Source organism: Pituophis catenifer, unplaced genomic scaffold (assembly GCF_029215685.1).
Source record: "Pituophis catenifer annectens isolate HBS135680 unplaced genomic scaffold, rPitCat1.0.hap2 SCAF_18, whole genome shotgun sequence".
NCBI lineage: Eukaryota > Metazoa > Chordata > Lepidosauria > Squamata > Colubridae > Pituophis > Pituophis catenifer.
In genome coordinates, this window is record NW_027256898.1 from 9,716,095 (window position 1) to 9,733,631 (window position 17,537).

The following is a 17,537-nucleotide window of genomic DNA, read 5'->3' on the forward strand; positions in this document are numbered from 1 at the left end:
CCCAAGGAATGTGTGTGTCACGGGTCCATCCACCCCCCCCTCCCGCTGGTGCCCTTACGGTCCCCGCTGATCGGAAACCACAGAAGGTTGTTTTCCGCCCCCACGAAGATCACTTTAAAAGGGAATCTTCTCCTGGCTCCGGTGTCTGAGATGCTTTATCGAGTCAGGGTGATGGAATGTGGGGGTTCATTCTTCAGGCATGAGCTTCGACCGCCCTAAAGATATAAAGATAGAGGGCGCGGAAATCGACACAACTGCGGGCAGAGGACAGAGGAAGACGAAGGTCCTGGTGGAGAAGATGATGATGGGTTCAAGGATTCCTTTTCTGCTCTCCCTGTTCCTTACGGCTCACCTCCAAGGTCCATCTGGGGCCCAGCCCATCTCTTGGTCAGAACTAACAGATTTCAAGGTAAGAGCCATCTAGGGTTGGGTCAAAACTTGGGAGAAGCCTTGGATAACTTGGGGAGAACCTCAACGTTGGTGGACACTTGCTTGGCACACCAAGATTCCTCGGTCTATAGACAGGTTCAGAGAACAGGTGATGGGAAGAGACCTTTCTTGAAACGAGACTGGACAACCATCCGTCTGAAATGGGATAGGTTTCCTGCATGAACAGGGGTTGGATTAGATGACCTCCAAGGTCCCTTCCAATCCTGTTATTCTGTTAAACTAAAGAAATCAACACAGCCAAACGCTGAAAAGAATGTTGCATTTTCACTGCAACTAGTAAATTTTATTTATTTATTTATTTATTTATTTATTTATTAATTAATTAATTATTCGAATTTCTATACCGCCCTTCTCCTTTCGGACTCAGGGCGATGAACAGCCAAAATAAAAAACATTTATACATAAGTACGATTAAAAATAGATTTAAAATAATTAAATTTGGCCCATAGATTAAAATTTATCAATTTAAAATCCATATCAAAATTTAAAACCAACCATAAAATCATAAAATCAAGAGAGACCGGCTAACTGAAAGAGATGAGTTTTTAGGGCCCGACGAAAAATCCGGAGGTCGGAGATCACTCGTATCTCTGGGGGTAGATTGTTCCAAAGGGTAGGTGCCACCACAGAGAAGGCTCTCCTCCTGGGGGTCGCCAGCCGGCATTGTCTAGCCGACGGCACCCTGAGGAGGCCCTCTCTGTGGGAGCGAACTGGCCGGTGGGAGGCTATTGGTGGCAGAAGGCGGTCCCGTAAGTACCCTGGCCCTAAGCCATGGAGCGCTTTAAAGGTGATCACCAACACCTTGAAGCGCACCCGGAAGTCCACCGGAAGCCAATGCAGCTCGCGCAGGAGAGGACTGGTTGAAGACGTACCTGGACAGCTCTAACTGGGTTTTTTTTTTCCTGACGTGCCTGTTCATACTCTTAAGAGTAGTGGCCTAAGAGTAGAGTAGTGGTTCTGTGGAGAGAGGTTTTTCCGTGGACCGGAGGGGGGTATGGTTTCACATGCTGCCTTCATCCCGCGGATGGGGCTTTGCTTGTTTGCGCGACCCAGTTTCTGGCAGGCCACCGACCGCTGCCTGCCCATGGAACGGAAGTTGGGGACCCCTGCCCGAGTGGGAATATAGACAACCACTTCAGTAGAGATCGACTTTAACGGAAGAGTTTGCCAAATATGTTTTTCCTTTCCCCCTTTTGCTCTTAGGATCTTCTGCAGCGGATTGAGAGTAAAGTGGCGCTGGCAGAAAAGGAAGAAATCGAACGGGATCCGAACGATGCCAACGAGGAACCGGTAGGCGATGCCGCCCAGCTTCTCTCGTCCTGGGATGGCGACTACTCCAGACCCCCAAGTGACGGCACCAACTGGCAACCTCCCGAAAGAGCCCCAGCAGCAGCCGCGCGGAACAAACTGAAGGGTTTTTTCAACGCCCCCCGACGGTTATCCAGCTGCTTCGGACAACGCCTGGACAGAATAGGATCCGTGAGCGGACTCGGGTGCAACAGGAGACACGTAAGTTGCAACATGGGGAAGGTCTGCGATGTTAGTTCAATTGCTGGGGGGCGGGGGGATGAATCAGAAGCTCTTCGTCGCCCAGGAAAGCATCCAAATCATGGTCAAGTGGTCAATACCAACTCCCATGAGTTGATGGGCCTATCCCAGGGGAAGATAAATGGAAGTTAAGAGGTGGTCAAAAAAAAAATGAGGGCAGGTCAATAGGGGGTCAATTACTTTTCTGGAGTCCCTGGTCCTGAAGATGAGGTGGCTACTGGCGAGACTGGGTGACCAGATTTGGATGGTCAGCTGGCCTTGTCCATATTTTTGCCATCTGTCAGAAATCTTTATCTTTATTTGATTTATATACCGCCCTACTCCCGAAGGACTCAGGGCGGTGAACAGCCAAAACAGTAGAAATACATAAATACAAAATTTAAAAAACAGAATAAAATCGAATTAGACAATTTGGCCCAGACAAATTAAAACACCCCAATCATTTAAAAACTGATTAAAATTTACATAATTAAAAAAGAGGGGAAAAGATTAGGCCAGGCCCGCCTGATGGAATAAAAAGGACTTGAGAGCGCGGCGGAAGGTGCGCAGATCCGGGATCCTCCGTATCTCCGGGGGTAGCTCATTCCAGATAGTAGGTGCCCCCACAGAGAAGGCTCTCCCCCTGGGGGCCGCCAGTCGACATTGTTTGGGCGACGGCACCCGGAGGAGCCCCTCTCTGTGGGAGCGTACCGGCCGGTGGGAGGCTATTGGTGGTAGTAGGCGGTCCCGTAAGTAACCAGGTCCTAAGCCATGGAGCGCTCTAAAGGTGGTAACCAAAATCTTGAAGTGCACCCGGAATACCACCGGGAGCCAGTGCAGCTCGCGCAGGAGAGGTGTTACATGGGAACGCCATGTCGCTCCCATTACCATCCGCGCGGCCGCACTCTGCACCAGTTGGAGCCTCCGGGTGCTCCTCAAGGGGAGCCCCATGTAGAGAGCGTTACAATAGTCCAGGCAGGAAGTGACGAGGGCATGAGTGACTGTGTGTAGGGAGTCCCGATCTAGAAAGGGACGCAACTGGTGAATCAGGTGAAATGGTGTAGGATCTCCTGCTTGGGCAGGGGGTTGGACTAGATAAGGGGTCTGAAACCTTACACTCAAAGAGCCATTTGGACCCGTTTCCCACAGAAAAGAAAACACCGGGAGCCACAAAACCCTTCCCAAGCCTATTTCTTGAGCAGCCACAAAATGCCGACTGGCGACACCCAGGGGGAGAGCCTTCTCTGTGGTGGCACCAGCCCTCTGGAATGAGCTGCCCCTAGAGCTCCGTCTTAGCCCCGACCTGCGTACTTTTCGCCGCGCCCTTAAGACTCTCCTGTTCCAGCAAGTTGGCCTGGCCTAATATGAATTTTATTATGGGTGTATGTGTGTTTTAAATTTGCGGGCCAATTTTATATATTGATTTTAATTTGGTTTTAAATTTTATAAATCTATGTGTTTTAATACGGCTGTACACCGCCCTGAGTCCTTCGGGAGAAGGGCGGTATAGAAATCTAATAAACTTGAAACTTGAAAACTAGCATATGTAGTTGCATTAAATGTTCTGTTTTCTTCTGAAATGTTTTTCTTGGATTTATCCATGGTTGGCCTATCAGGATTTGAAAAGCTCAATAAATCGTGTGCTGGCGGGTGTCACACACTGCTTGTTGTGACGCATATTTTGAGTGACAGGGAGCCAAAGCAGACGGGTGAAAAGAGCCACATTCGGCTCCGCAGGTTGCTGACTCCTGGACTAGATGAACTTCAAGGTCCCTTCCAACCCTGTTAAATATTATTATTCGTAGCGCTGTTAAAGTAGTATTTATTACATTATTTTCATATAATAAAATGTTTGCGGGGAGGGTTGAACAATCTAAAACTCCACAAAGGGGTCAGTGAGCAGAATTTGGGGGCTAAAAAAGGAGCCTGGTGGCACAGCAGACTAAAGCACTGTTATTAACATCAAGCTGTCTGCAATTACTGTAAGTTCGAATCTCACCAGGCTCAAGGTTGACTCAGCCTTCCATCCTTTCTAAGGTAGGTAAAATGAGGACCCAGTTTGTGGGGGCAATAAGCTGACTTTGTATAAATATACAAAAGTATGAAGGCTATTGCTTAACACATTGTAAGCTGCCCTGAGTCTCCGGAGAAGGGCGGCATACAAATCAAATTAAAAAAAAAAAAAATTGAACAGAAGAGGGTCATCTTAAAGGCGTTTTGCATTTATAAATTTATTTATAAGTGTCAGCTTTTTATGGGTATCTCTCTTTCCAGATAAATGGAAAATTATCTTAAGGAGGGAGGGAGCCCTTAAAAACTAACTTTGAGAAAGGCGGGGGGGGGGGGGAAACGCCAGTTTTCTGCTCCATGTTTGATGAGATTATTCATGCGTTTTGATTTCTAAACTGTTTTACTCCTTCCTGTAAAATAAACTCAAAATCTAACTTGGCCACAGGACTGCAATTTCCAAACATTGATTGGCAGTCAAGGTAAACCATATTCATTTTCCTTTTTTTTTTAACAGAAGTGAAACTCTGTGGAAGAAATCATCTTGTAAGTCATCTTATCCCATTTTATCATTGTGACTTGAAGATTCTTCCGGCCAAAAGAGTGTGTTCCACCAGAAAAATTTAATACACCGGATCCTAGAATATCAGGATTTTGTTCCAGCTGAAATATACCCCACAGGGCAATTTTTGAGGTCCAAGCAAGACCACACATAACCTGTAAGCCAACCGTTCTCAGGACAAGAATTAGGAAAAAAATCTAACATTTCCCCCTAATCATGTGAATTTAAATACGTACATGCTTTTCCCTCCGATCCATGCATTTAATCTCCTGGATAATTTGAAACCAGGAATTCTTAAATTCAGCACCAAGGACAGAGCCAGGGTGAGTTCTTTCCACTCTGCACAATTTTTATCCATCAATTAAGAGTGTCAACAATAATTTACTTTCTTCCCTATAAATAAAACCCACTGAAGTATGAAGAGACTGCGACAGGGAATAATGTTCCCAAACATTAATTTTGTGTAATTTTGTTTTCCAAAATTACACAGGGCAAGAAAATCCCCTTAAAATGGCTTGTTGCCAAAAAAATAAAACAACAACAACAACCCTGTACTAAGATTTTGGGTTTGTGGGAAAATTTGAAAAAAAACCCATCGTGTTTCCTCATTCTTTGAATTATTAATCGGTTTTGAGAGAGATTTTTTTCATCCCTTCAAATTTGAACGGACGCCATCAACAAGCATCATGGAATTGTTAGGATACAGCGAGAAGATATTTAATTTGGTGGTTTTATTTAATCTGCACGCAACCAAGGCTTTGTGGAACACTGGTATGACTAAATAAACAGGATTTTAATGACCTTTGTGTGTAGCTATATTTCTTGGGTGGGTGTGTGATTTGTGTAACTCGGCATCTCGACTGACTGCGGGGATTGCAAAAAAATTGTTTGCTGCTTCAGAGGTATCGCTAGGATATTTTGTTCCCAAGAAGGGAAAATTCCAGTTGGCAAAAATTGGGCACAAACATAGCAAAATGTTTTCAGGTTCAAAGCAGTAACCAAGAGGGTATTTCAGAGATAAAAACGAGATGATAAAAACAGACGGACACCTTTCCTGAAAAAAAAAACGACGATGACCAAACACCTGAAACCAACTCTCTTTTCATTAAATGCTTATTCAGGATGACGAATGATCCAGCAATTGTGCGCACATAAAAAAAAGGAAACTTGGCTACGGTAGTTTTAAACGTGGTTATGCTTTTTCCTCTCCACTTGCGTGGGAATTTAAGGTATGAATTGGTTTGTGATTTTAAAAATCCAAACTTTGCAAATACAAAGTTAGTGAGTTAAAAACGTCCTACGAACGCAATGTTCTCAAGTAGCAATGGGAGAGGAACACAGCTGAGCTGTGTTAAAAACCTGTCGCTCTCATCTCTGGCTAATATACCGTTATTTTTTGTTCCATAAGACACATTTCCCCCCCACAAAAAAAAAGTTGTTGTGGCCTGCCAGTGGCCAGCAGATTCAGACAGTGAGGAGGTTTGGGAGAAACCTAGGCCAGTCCTGGAGTCTGGGGAAGGCTCTGATGAGGGCTCTGCGTCGGAGGCAGAGAGGGGGCCAGAGCCGTCTGAGTTATCAGCTGCCTTCGGAGTGAAATATCAGTGAGGCAGACGAATAGCTGGAGCCTGTTCCCAGAGTGCGCATGCGCAGAGTTACCAGACGAAGGTAACAGCTAAAGAATAAGGGTCAACTTGGGAGTAAAGCCGCAGGTGGATGAAGGGCCCCTCCCAGAGGGAATAAAGAGGAGCGAAAGGGGAGGGGAGTTTGCAGGAGTCAATTCGTTCACTTAATTGGTTTGTGACTCTCCGAGACTCTTTGCCAAGTTTTGAAGATATCAGCTTGGCAGCTCTCCAAGCCATATAAAGTCTGTGACTGTAAATTCTCCCTTGAAAGACTTTGCTGAGGGTGAATGAGTCAATAGGCCGAGCTGGCACATGAGAGGACACCTATCTGTGGTCCTCTCAGGCTCCGCCTGATATTTTTCCCCCTGTTTTCCTCCTCTAAACATTAGGTGCGTCTTACGGAGCGAAAAATACGGTACATGGGAACTGAAGTCCAACGCACCTGCAAAGCAGACTGGGAGACAGTTGAAGCGAGCCTGCATGTTCAGAAGCACTCTACCTTTGAATATCACATCATGGAGATGAAAAGAGAATTGGTTATAACGCCATTTTTTTTTTACATTCCAATAAGCTGTTAAAATGTCTCTGGGGATGAGAATGCTGGTTTCTGAATATCAAATAAAATAAAAATGCAACAAAGCTTAAACACTGGGGGGAAAATAAATCAAGAACGGCGATAAAGAGTCACAATGACAGAGATCGGGGTGGGGACGGGACCCCAAAGACATAAAGGAGGAATTTTATTGTGTTTTTTTTTTTTTAAGAGAAGGACCATGGTTATAGAATACAAGTGCTCAAACCAAAATTAAAAAATATATATATCTAGCACATTCTCTGCCCGGGAATGTTTTGAAACATTATTAAAAACAAAAATGTTATGCACACAAAATTCGTTCCCCCCGAGATTCGGATCACGTTGACGAGGGACAGTGCAATTGGAAATCAAGATATTTATAAGACCTTAGAAACCAAAGAAATGCCCTGTGTGTGCTTCTCCCTCTGGAATGGATATTAATACTGTTGAAGGGACGAGAGACCAGAAATAATGAGAATTCCAAGACTCTCCCAGCATCCATGAAAATCCCAAGACATGAATTCTGAGGGGCCTATCGATCCGGAACGGAAGTGGGTCTAGCCAAATTTGGCGTGCGAATGTTAAATAAATAAAGAGTTTTCTGGGGAAGGCGAGAAAAACCTCTTCATTATTGTAAGACAGAAGACAATTCTCAACACAATTCGTGGAACGCAGGAGCGATTAGTGTCATTTTACGGGAATCGCTGTCCCTTCAATCAATTCTATGATTTTTAAGCCGTGACACATAAGACGGAGAAGCCCTCCCGCATCTCTTTACAAACCTGAAAGGTGTTAACCGCGTAATCGGAATCTTTAAATCTTTTGATTATAATGCACACAGTAACACACGCACACATATCAACACCTGGGAGAAAAGAGACAGTGGTCATTCTGGATGATGAAGCGAGAACCTGCTAACAACGGGGCTAACCCACTTTTGACAATGGACTGTAGGGTCACCTGAATTTCTAGGGCTACCTTACATGTTTTAAATGAAAAAATATTTTTATTCCCAGCCTAGTAAGATGTCAATTATTGGGTTTACAGATGAACCCAGCTGAGAATCCAAGTTTTTTTTACGCTCTAATATTTTCAAGCTTCTAGAAATGAGAAAGGAAGTTATAACTGGCCTGCAATCATACAAAACTGCCCCCAAAATATTAGCTTGGCATTTTTTTCCCCCTTATCCACTTTTAAAGTATTGAAGTAGATATCAAATAAATTATTTTTGTTTTCCTTTCTCTCTCTCTCTCTCTCTCTCTCTCTCTCTCTCTCTCTCTCTCTCTCACTCTCTTATTCTCTCTTGTGAATTCTGGAATTCCCAAAGAACAAAACAACTTTAGCTTCCTGGGAAAATAAAAATATCGGTCTCTTTCACAAACACACGGAGATGCAAATAAAATAGTCGTTTATAGCCCGCGCTTTAGAATAAAAATGCCCGTTGGCCCAGCACAACAAAGTAAAAAAAAGAAAAGAAAACCCCCAGACAGGATAATTTTGGTCTTGTGAAAATTCAAGCTGCAAAAGGAACGTTGGACGGGCTGATGCCGTGTAAGACAGGCCCGCGGAGAGTCGCTAACAGGACCTGTTCGAACCAGAAATGGTTATAAAGAGGGCAGGGGAAGGTAACACCTTGGAAAAGGAAAATGACTTATATATATATATATATATTTTAAGGTCAAGAGCAGGAGGGGGCAAAGGAGGAGGTGCAATCTCGCTTGGGTTGAGAATGGAGCAAAGAAACATTAGGAAGAGGGGAGGGGGGAAAAAGATAAAACTGAGTATTCTGGAGAGGTGAACCAAAAAAAAAAATCTTGCAAAAGCATTCCTGTCTTGAGTAGACAAAACCGGTATTCAAAAATTGGACTTCCGCTCGGCGCCCAGACCGCGTCTCTCCAAAATAGGTTAGAGATAAATCTTATTACTGGAAAGTGGAAGGAGAAAACACACACACACAAACACACTGGATGGGAGACTTAAATTAGCATCGGAGCACATCCAAAATTTCGCTTGTGCAAAAAAAAAAAAAAGAAGAAGAAGAAGACTGTGCCCCATTTGTAGTCTAAGCCTAAGAAAATCGAATTATTTTGCTGCCGGATTGCATCGGCGGGCAAAAAATAAGCAAGGAATCGTTACGTTTGGTCAACCCTTTACAAAATCCGGCAGTTCCAGATTGCAACCAGCTGCGGCCCCTGCCCCGCTGGGAAATTGGAGAGGATTTGACCAAATTTTGAGTGAATGAGCCCCCCCCACCCCCCCTACAACATGGGTGTTCCTCTTCTTTAGCGGAGAACTGAGGGAATGGGGTGGGGGGGGGCAGCTGCATGGATTAAGTCATCTAACCAGAGGGGGGGAAGGAAGAATGAAAGAGCTGGGCCCAGGTCCCCTCTTCCTTCCAAAACATCGACGACTGTGCTTTATCAAGGCTGTATCAGCTCTCTTCCATGCCTCAATTTCTGCTTTCCCTTGAAAAAGAGATTTATGCAAAGGTTAAACACACACACACACACACACACCAAGCTACAAAGACAGGAGTCTGCCGGAATCACAAGAGCCAGTGAGATGAGGCTTGTTAGAAAGGACTCAGCCGGTCACAGCCGGCTCAAGGCTTTGTGTGAGCCAGCCGGCGGCAGGATGGAAAAGCTCTTGAATGCAGCCGCTGCAAACATTCCGCACCCCCCACCCCCTCCCATCCGAGATCCATTCCGGTCCTACCTGGGTATCCCTCGTAACTATTAAAGGTGTCCTCCCTGGCCTGCCACCCCCCCTAACTCCCCCACCCTGGTTGGAAATTACACCCCTTTACAGCAAAAACCAGATTTGTTGAAGGTAACAAACAAACCGGGGGGGGGGGGGGGAAGGGAGGAGAAGTGCCAGGAGGGTCATGCCAGGGCAAGGGAAACTTCTACCACCCGCAGAGAACAAAGGTGTTGGTTACCAACTATGTACCCCTTTCCCCGCCCCCCCGCCCCCTTCCAGGCAAGGTCTGGCCGAGAGGAGAAGTTATTTGGGGACATCTCTGCAGGTCGCCCTTGCGCGCAAGGCTCTCGGGATTTCGGAGAATTGGGAGAGAACAGTCCTTCCTAGCCAAAAACAGAGGAAGGGGTGGGGGGGCAATTGTCAGATGGCAAGAAAGGAAACACTGGACAGGATGAGGAAAGTAGTGGTGGGGGGGAAAGAGAGAACCAGCCAAGCTGGAAAACAGCATGCAAAGAGGGGCTGTTAGGGGTTGAAGAGAGAACATCACGGTTTGGTCCCGCCAGACAATATATTCCGCCCCGCCCCGCAAAAAAATCTTGGTTCCCTTCTGCACATTGAGAATCACTTAACAACGAACTGTCTCTGCATCAGATTTTTTTTAAAAAAAAAAAAAAGAGGGGGAGGCTCAGTTTGAAGCTCAGCACCCAAAGGAGGCGAACGTGCTCGAAATCCGGGGTTCAACAGCTCCCCCGTTCTAACGACAGCAGCTCCGATGCTTTAAAAACTCTTGCAAAGTTTTGGAGGGGACCCCAAGGGAGGATCCGGAGAACCGAGGACTCGATCTGAATCTCTCCCCCACCTCCCCAAAGCGGGAGACATCCTTGACGCCCGGTGGGGGTTGATCTCAGAAAGACGTCAACAAAAGTGAAAGATGGAGAGAGGTGCGAAGAGCAGAAAGTTAAAAGCCCCAGTCAGAAACTCGTTGTTGTTGTCCCGTTCCAATTAAGATGGATAACCTTAATTAAATCGAAAAGCAGGTGGCTAAAGTTTGAAGTGAAGATAACGGTGTCCCAACCGGCCCAAAAGAGGGAAGTCTGCAAGATTTGCAAAAACTTCAGCAAGGTAAAGAGGAAAAAAAATGACATTTTTTTTCTCTCTCTCTGGAATAAGGTAGAGATATAATCCTTTCAGGTGTCTGCAGGGTTGAGCGACGAAGCACTGGGATTGTTTGACCCGCAATCCACGGAGAAGCGCGTGGCTGCTAGAACAAGAAGACGACAGCCAGCTCTCCAGATTTCCCCACGTAGCCTGAAGGATGTACAGTTTTTACGGCTCCAAAAGAGGGGCAACGACAACGGGCTCGTTTTGTTGACTAAAGTGCACACGGTGGGCCCAGGAATCCCTAGGAGGAGGAGGAGGAAGAGAGGGGGTCTCAGGAGGTGGAAGAGGCGGGAGACGAGGTTTAGATGGTATGGTAATGCTGGCGCAGCCTGGCCTGGAGGAATTCGTGGGTCAAGTTGTGTCGAGTAATAATGCCCACAATCTGGAAGGGGAGCGGGGGGAGGAGAGAGAGAGAGGGGAAAAAAAGCAAGTGAATTTGTCAAGCGTGAAAGCAAAAAAAAACAACAATAGCAGAATCGCCAGAGGGGTCGGCTTTTCTGAATCGGGCTAGGGACGTCTTTCCAGCATTGCCTTCTGGTTTCACTCTGTCCCACCCTGAACGGTGCTCCCTCTGCACAGGGGTGCGATTGTAACATTTTAGCAACCGGTTCACTGCCAGATTGCTGGGTGGGTGTGGCCTACTCGGCCTCCTGCACCACAGTGGGGGGGCAGTTTTGCCCTCCCTAGGCTCCGGAGACTTTCTTCAAGCCTCCAGGAGGGCGAAAACAGCCTCCCCCGGGCACCAGAGGCCAGAACGGGCCCATTTCTAGACTTCCAGTAGGCCCGTTTTTTCGCCCTCCCAGAGCCTCTGCGCAGACCCTGCACTTACATTGCATCCAAAACGGGCCGCGTGGAGACTCCTGGGAGGGGTTGGATGGGGAGAGCCAGTCCTTGTAACTACCGGTTTGGTGAACCAGAACCCCTGCCTCTGCAGCTTTGGAGAGTATTCCTTTCCCAGAAATCTTTCCCTAAATTAGTAGGCAGGTGATTTGTCTGAATTCGGCTTTACGAGGAGATGGTAGTCCTGCTCCATAAGCTCTACCCTCAGGAATGGGACAAGGGAAGCTGAACCCATGAAATCGGTGCAAGAAACCCACATTCCCAGCAGGAAAACCCCATCCCAATACTCTTCTCCTTCCAAAAAAAAAACTTATTTTGAAATTTCAAAGCATGATCTTCCCTCAAACTGAAAGCAGAGCTGGAAGGGAAGCGAATTCTGCCGTCCAGCAATGTTCCTCCCCTCTTAGAATTAGCCTAACACTAGTTTCCCCTTCTGAGTAAAGACTCTAAAGCAGGGGTGGAGACTTTAAGGCATTTGGGCTTCAACTTGGCTGGGGAATTCGGGGAGTTGAAATCCATGACCCTGAAAATTGCCAAGGTTGGACCCTCCTGCTCTAAAGTTGCCTTTGCAGCAAGTTCAACAAGTGGTTTCAGGAACAGACCCACAAGCTGATGATATTTCTTCCTAGGTCATCTGAGAGCTTCAGTGCCATTTGTGGGCCTGCAGCGACATCTAGTGGCGAAACCTCAACTTTTCACCTTGGCTCAACTTTTAAGCAACTGCAAATTACAAATCAGATCAGAAAAGAGGAAAGTTTTCTCCAAAGATCCCGCAGACAGACTCACCTCCCCGACAGCATTCACCACCGGCAAGTGCCTCAGCCCCATCGTCCGGAAGAGGTTGAAGACTTGGGAAATGTGAGCATTAGGCGAGATGGTGAAGGGAGAAGGGTTCATGTAAGGCGTGACGTCCTGTTGGGAAGAAAAAAAGCTCGACTTTCAGTTCAAATTTTTATTACCGTATTTTTCAGACTAAAAGGCGCACCTAGATTTAGAGGCGGAAAACAAAAAAAAGTTTTTGGCCCTCCTATTTTTGGGCCTTTTCCATTTTTTTTTTTTTTTTTTGGACTGTTTCCGAGGCTTTTTTCAGCACATTTTCGAGGCTTTTTTGGCTCATTTTTGGGGCTTTTTTCGGCCCCTTTTTTGAGGCTTTTGGGGGGGGCGTTTTCAAGGGTTTTTGGCCTGTTTTCAAGGCTTTTTTGGCCTTTTTTTAGGCTTTTTGGTACTGTTTTTGAGGCTTTTTTGGTGCTGTTTTTGAGGCTTTTTTCAGCCTGTTTCCAAGGCTTTTTTTGCCTGTTTTTTCCGAAAAAACGGGCCAAAAAAAGCCTCAAAACAGGCCAAGAAAACTTTGTAAACAGGCCAAAAAAAAAAAAAAAAAAGACTCAAAAATGGGCCAAAAGAGGCCTGAAAAAGGCCGGAAAAAAAGGTCCGAAAACAGGGCGTGCAGAGGCCAAAAAAATGGCTAGTGAGTGGGTGGGGCTTCAGCAATATTCAGTCTATAAGACCCACAGACATTTTTGCCCCATTTTGGGAGACAAAAAAGTGTGTCTTAATAGTCCGAAAAAAACGGTCGTTTATCAAAATATAAAATTTAGAAATGCGAAGAGAAATGAAAATGCTTTTCTTTTTCTTTTCTCCTTTTCCCTAAACCTTTTCCTCTCTTATTTTCCCTTTATTTTTTCAAAAGCCTGTGACATTCACAGAGGAATTTATTTAGGTGAACAAAATGCCCCCAAAGTCTGCATTATAAGTCTCTAACCATTTGTCCTCTGTAGCCGGTTCTGGATAGGTAACCTCCAAAAACAAACACAGAGGTATGGAAAAGAGTCTAGAAACATTCCAAGATTTGCGGAAGTGCCTTTTCTAGGAAACAAGGTAGAAACCGCACAACTGCAAGGAGAAGGCCTTACCACAATCATGCGTGGATTCAGTAGTGTGAGATCTAAGTCATGGATGTCCGGATAGCGTGGGTAATCTTCTGACATATCTGCATACGAGAGACGAGGCTGGTTGGCACTCTAAGAAGGGGTGAAACAAGAAGAAATAGAGACACCACTTTTCTAACACACTAAAAAATACATCCTAAGAGGGTTTCTGCTTGGGAAAAAAACCACACCCAATTGGGGCATTAAAGCAAGAATCTCTCCTCTCCCAGAAAAATCTGCTGGATTATCATCTATTTAGACAACCCGGTCACTTCTTCGTCGGAACTCACTGATTGATTCTCTGCGTAGCAGACTCCTCGGACAAGTAAAGTGACCAGCTGTGAGCGCAGGATCAGGCCGTGGAAAGTCAGAGGCCGGAAGCGTTCCTCCATCGTCCACTCCTCACTGGGGGACTGGTCTGGATACAGATTGGGATACGGAGTGTATCTAGAAGGAACCATACAGCTTTGTTATGGATGGATGGATGATGTAATGGAAGGATTGAAGGAAGGGGAGGTTGGATGGATGGATGGATGGAAGGAAGATAGGTAGAGATATGATGGAAGGGGAAGTGGGATGGATGGATGGATGATATAATAGAAGGATTGAAGGAAGGGATATAATTGAAGGAAGGGGAGATGGGATGGATATGATGGAAGGAAGAGGAGATGGGATGGAAGGGAGGGAGGAAGGGAGAGATGTGATTGAGGGGAGGTGGGATGGATATGACGGAAGGGAGATGGGATGGAAGGAAGGGAGGGACAGATGTAATTGAGGGGAGGTGGGATGGATGGATAGAAAGAATGAAGGAAGGAAGGAAGGAAGGAAGGAAGGAAGGAAGGAAGGAAGGAAGTGATGTGATGTGATGGAAGGGGAGGTGGGATGGATGGATGGAAGGAAGGGGAAGGATGGGATGGATGGATAGAATGAAGAAAGGAAGGAAGCGATGTGATGGAAGGAGAGGTGGGATGGATGGATGTGATGGAAGGAAGGGGAAGGATGAGATGGGATGGATGGATGGATAGAATGAATGAAGAAAGGAAGGAAGTGATGTGATGGGAGGTGGGACGGATATGATGGAAGGAGGAGGAGATGGGATGGAAGGAAGGGAGGGAAGCAGAGATGTGATGGAATGGGAGGTGGGATGGATGGATGGATGTGATGGAAGGAAGGGGAAGGATGGGATGGATGGATGGATAGAAAGAATGAAGAAAGGAAGGAAGCGATGTGATGGAAGGAGAGGTGGGATGGATGGATGTGATGGAAGGAAGGAGAAGGATGGGATGGGATGGATGGATGGATAGAAGGAATGAAGAAAGGAAGGAAGTGATGTGATGGGAGTTGGGACAGATATGATGGAAGGAGGAGGAGATGGGATGGAAGGAAGGGAGGGAGGGAAGGAAGCAGAGATATGATTGAGGGGAGGTGGGATGGAGGGAAGTAATGGAAGGAAGGGGAGGTGGGATGGATGGATAGAAGGAATAAAGTGATGGAAGGGAGGGGAGGTGGGATGGATGGATGGATGTGATGGAAGGAACGGGAAGGATGGGATGGATTGCGTTTATCAGTTTCTGAGACATGTCCACATTTCTTCCTTACACAGTCAAGGAAGAGCTTTAAAGCAGCTTAAGCAAATAAGGATCCATGAAAATCAAAAATCAGCTGGTCTTTAAGTGCCAAACTCTTTTGATATATAAGGAGGGATCTACTAATCCTGCTGGCTGGATGCGGTGGCCTCTCCACCCAGGCAGCCAAGGGTTTGTGCACCTCATGACGCAAAGCGCCCTTCCCCACACTCACTTCCGCTCCAACATCTGCTGCAGCATGTCCTCCGTCTCCGGAGGCTCCTCAGCCGCGTTGTGGTCATCGCACACATTTCTCAACTCACTGGAGGGATACGACTTCATGGACTGGCTACGTTTGCGCTGCTCGGCTGCCCGAGTGAGGATGCTGGATTTCTGAAATAGGGAAAGCGGGACGCCGTTTACCCAAGGATCATTTCGGGAGGTGGGGGGGGGGAACATCCAGGATTGTTTCATGCAAGTCAGCCCCTCAGAATCAAGAACAAGATTCACCTGTCTATTCCAGGGATGGGTTCTAAATTTTTTTACTACTGGTTCTGTGGGCGTGGTTTATTTTGTGGGTGTGGCTTGATGGTCATATGACAATTCTTTAGGATTTAGCAGAAGTACTGGTCTACCAGGCTTTTAACTGCTTGCAGGGCTGTACCGGTCTAGTCATTTGTTTTTGGAGGCATTGATCTACCCATTTGTTTTTATAGGCACTGGTCTACTCATTTGTTTTTGGAGGCACTGGTCTACCCATTTATTTTTGCAGGCACCGGTCTACCCATTTGTTCTTGGAGCGTCCTGGTCTATCTATTTGTTTTTCGAGCCTACTGGTCTACCACCACACTGCCTTTTAACACTGATCAGCTGTAGGGCGGCCCTTTGAAGCCCCGCGGCAAGAGTTTAAACAGTTTTTTTTTCCTTCCAGCCGATCAGCTGGGACTTGGAGGCAGTGAATAGATTGGGGGCGGGGCCAAATAAAAGGTAAGAATAACGCGGGGGGAGGGGAGGGCCCAGCTCCCGAACAAAGAGAACCGATTCGGTGACATCATATCGTCACCGCTACCGGCTCGGCAGAACCGGGCCGAACCGGGAGGAACCCACCACTGATCTATTCTAAACACACTGCGGCCATTTTAATTCCCGCTAAGTCTAAAAAAAGATTTAAAAAACGACCCCACATTGACTGGCACAACCATGTCATTTTTCTGCAAACAGCACAGAGGGGTTTACTACTAGATTTTTCTAGAGATTTTTTCCCCCCCCCCCAATTTCTCAATTGAGCCTGTAGATCTAATATCCCATCAGAACAGAATACTTAACTTTCCAGGCTTGGAATCTCAATTTAAGCATGCCGCTGCTGAAATCCTCTTTCAACTGATGTTAAACAGGCAACATTCATGCATGACTGACTTGAGCAAATTCTTCAGAACTGGGACATCCCTCTGAAAGGTGGTTAGTTCAGGGGCTATCAAACTCAAGGCCCAGAGACTGGATTCGACCCGCTGGGCGCTTAGATCTGGCCCGCGGGGCTGCCCTGCCAACAGCAAAGGACCAGCCTGTGGTGCCTCTGCCAGCAGTCCTCCCCGAGCTCCGTTTTCGCTGGCAGAGGGCTTCAGGAGTCTGTCATGGCCAAAAATGGGGAAGGAGGGGCCGCGTGCAACACACCCCCCCCCGGGCTCCGTTTTCACTGGCAAAGGGCTAGCAAAACAAACTAAAAGCAAAACAAAACAAAAGGAGAAATGTTTCTCCGTTTTGCATTTGAGCATGGAAGAAGGGACAGGAAAGGAGAAAGGGACAGAGGAAACACAAAGATGGGAAGATGGGAAGAAGGCAAGGCAGGAAAAAGAAGGAAAGAGGGGAGGGAAGGAGAATGAAGAGGGAAGGAAAAAGAAGAGAAGAGAAGAGAAGAGAAGAGAAGAGAAGAGAAGAGAAGAGAAGAGAAGAGAAGGAAGGAAGGAAGGAAGGAAGGAAGGAAGCATATAATGAGAGGGAGGGAGGGTCTGAGGGAAGTCCTGCCTTAGCACTTGGCCATCACAGATACCCCCAGAACATGAGTGCCGTTGAGCTGGCCATGAAAACACAACCCTGATGCAGCCCTCAGTGAAATCGAGTTTGACACCCCTGCTCCAGTTAGTCTCCTAAGCTCACAATGTCAGTGCATACTAATACACACAACGCATAAAACTGAAAAGATCGGTTTGCTGAAAGCTGAGCAACGAAGTCGATAATCATTATTTGCCGCAGATTCTCCTCCAGAGGAACAAGGAAGTCACCGATCAAAATGCTCACCTTGAATTTAATATTGTTGCTGATAAGCTGGTCCCACTTCATAAATTCTTTCTCGTAGGCCCGGTTCTCGGTCACCACCGGGAAGGCATGATGGACCGTGGTGCGGAGAATGCTGACCAGGGACTGGATCCGGGTGTGTGGGTAGACGTACATCAGGTTGGGCTCCATGATGTCGCTCGCTCTGAGCCTTTGGGCGACAAAAAAGTTGGGGTGAAATCAAAAGCAAGCGAGCTTTGGAAATAGCCAGGCAAGTTTGAGTCGTAGACAATATGGCTTTAACTTAGGGAAAGCAGAACTGGATGAAATATT

At 46.5% G+C, this 17,537-nt stretch overlaps 2 protein-coding genes across 2 annotated transcripts in view; one reads left to right on the forward strand and one right to left on the reverse strand.

Moving 5' to 3' along the window:
* The first annotated feature begins 199 nt into the window (after positions 1-199).
* Positions 200-5,331, forward strand: LOC139325909 (natriuretic peptides A-like). Its single transcript, XM_070955939.1, has 3 exons — positions 200-409; positions 1,654-1,959; positions 4,502-5,331. Exons 1-3 carry the CDS (start codon positions 200-202, stop codon positions 4,505-4,507), a joined length of 522 nt encoding a protein of 173 aa, XP_070812040.1. The 3' UTR covers positions 4,508-5,331.
* A 5,317-nt stretch (positions 5,332-10,648) lies between these two features.
* The window catches only part of CLCN6 (chloride voltage-gated channel 6), a 35,854-nt gene continuing 28,965 nt past the window's right edge, over positions 10,649-17,537 (reverse strand). Inside the window, exons 18-23 of the mRNA XM_070955940.1 lie at positions 17,229-17,415; positions 15,169-15,326; positions 13,659-13,815; positions 13,354-13,461; positions 12,230-12,355; positions 10,649-10,985 (exon numbers count right to left, since the gene is read on the reverse strand). Coding sequence (XP_070812041.1) covers positions 10,905-10,985; positions 12,230-12,355; positions 13,354-13,461; positions 13,659-13,815; positions 15,169-15,326; positions 17,229-17,415 — 817 coding nt within the window. The 3' untranslated portion in view covers positions 10,649-10,904. The remainder of the gene's footprint in view (positions 10,986-12,229; positions 12,356-13,353; positions 13,462-13,658; positions 13,816-15,168; positions 15,327-17,228; positions 17,416-17,537) is intronic.

Coding starts and splice junctions, on each gene's coding strand:
- LOC139325909 (XM_070955939.1), top strand. CDS start 200: ATGAGCTTCGACCGCCCTAAAGATATAAAGATAGAGGGCGCGGAAATC. Junction 410..1,653: donor CAGAACTAACAGATTTCAAG/GTAAGAGCCATC, acceptor TTTTGCTCTTAG/GATCTTCTGCAGCGGATTGA.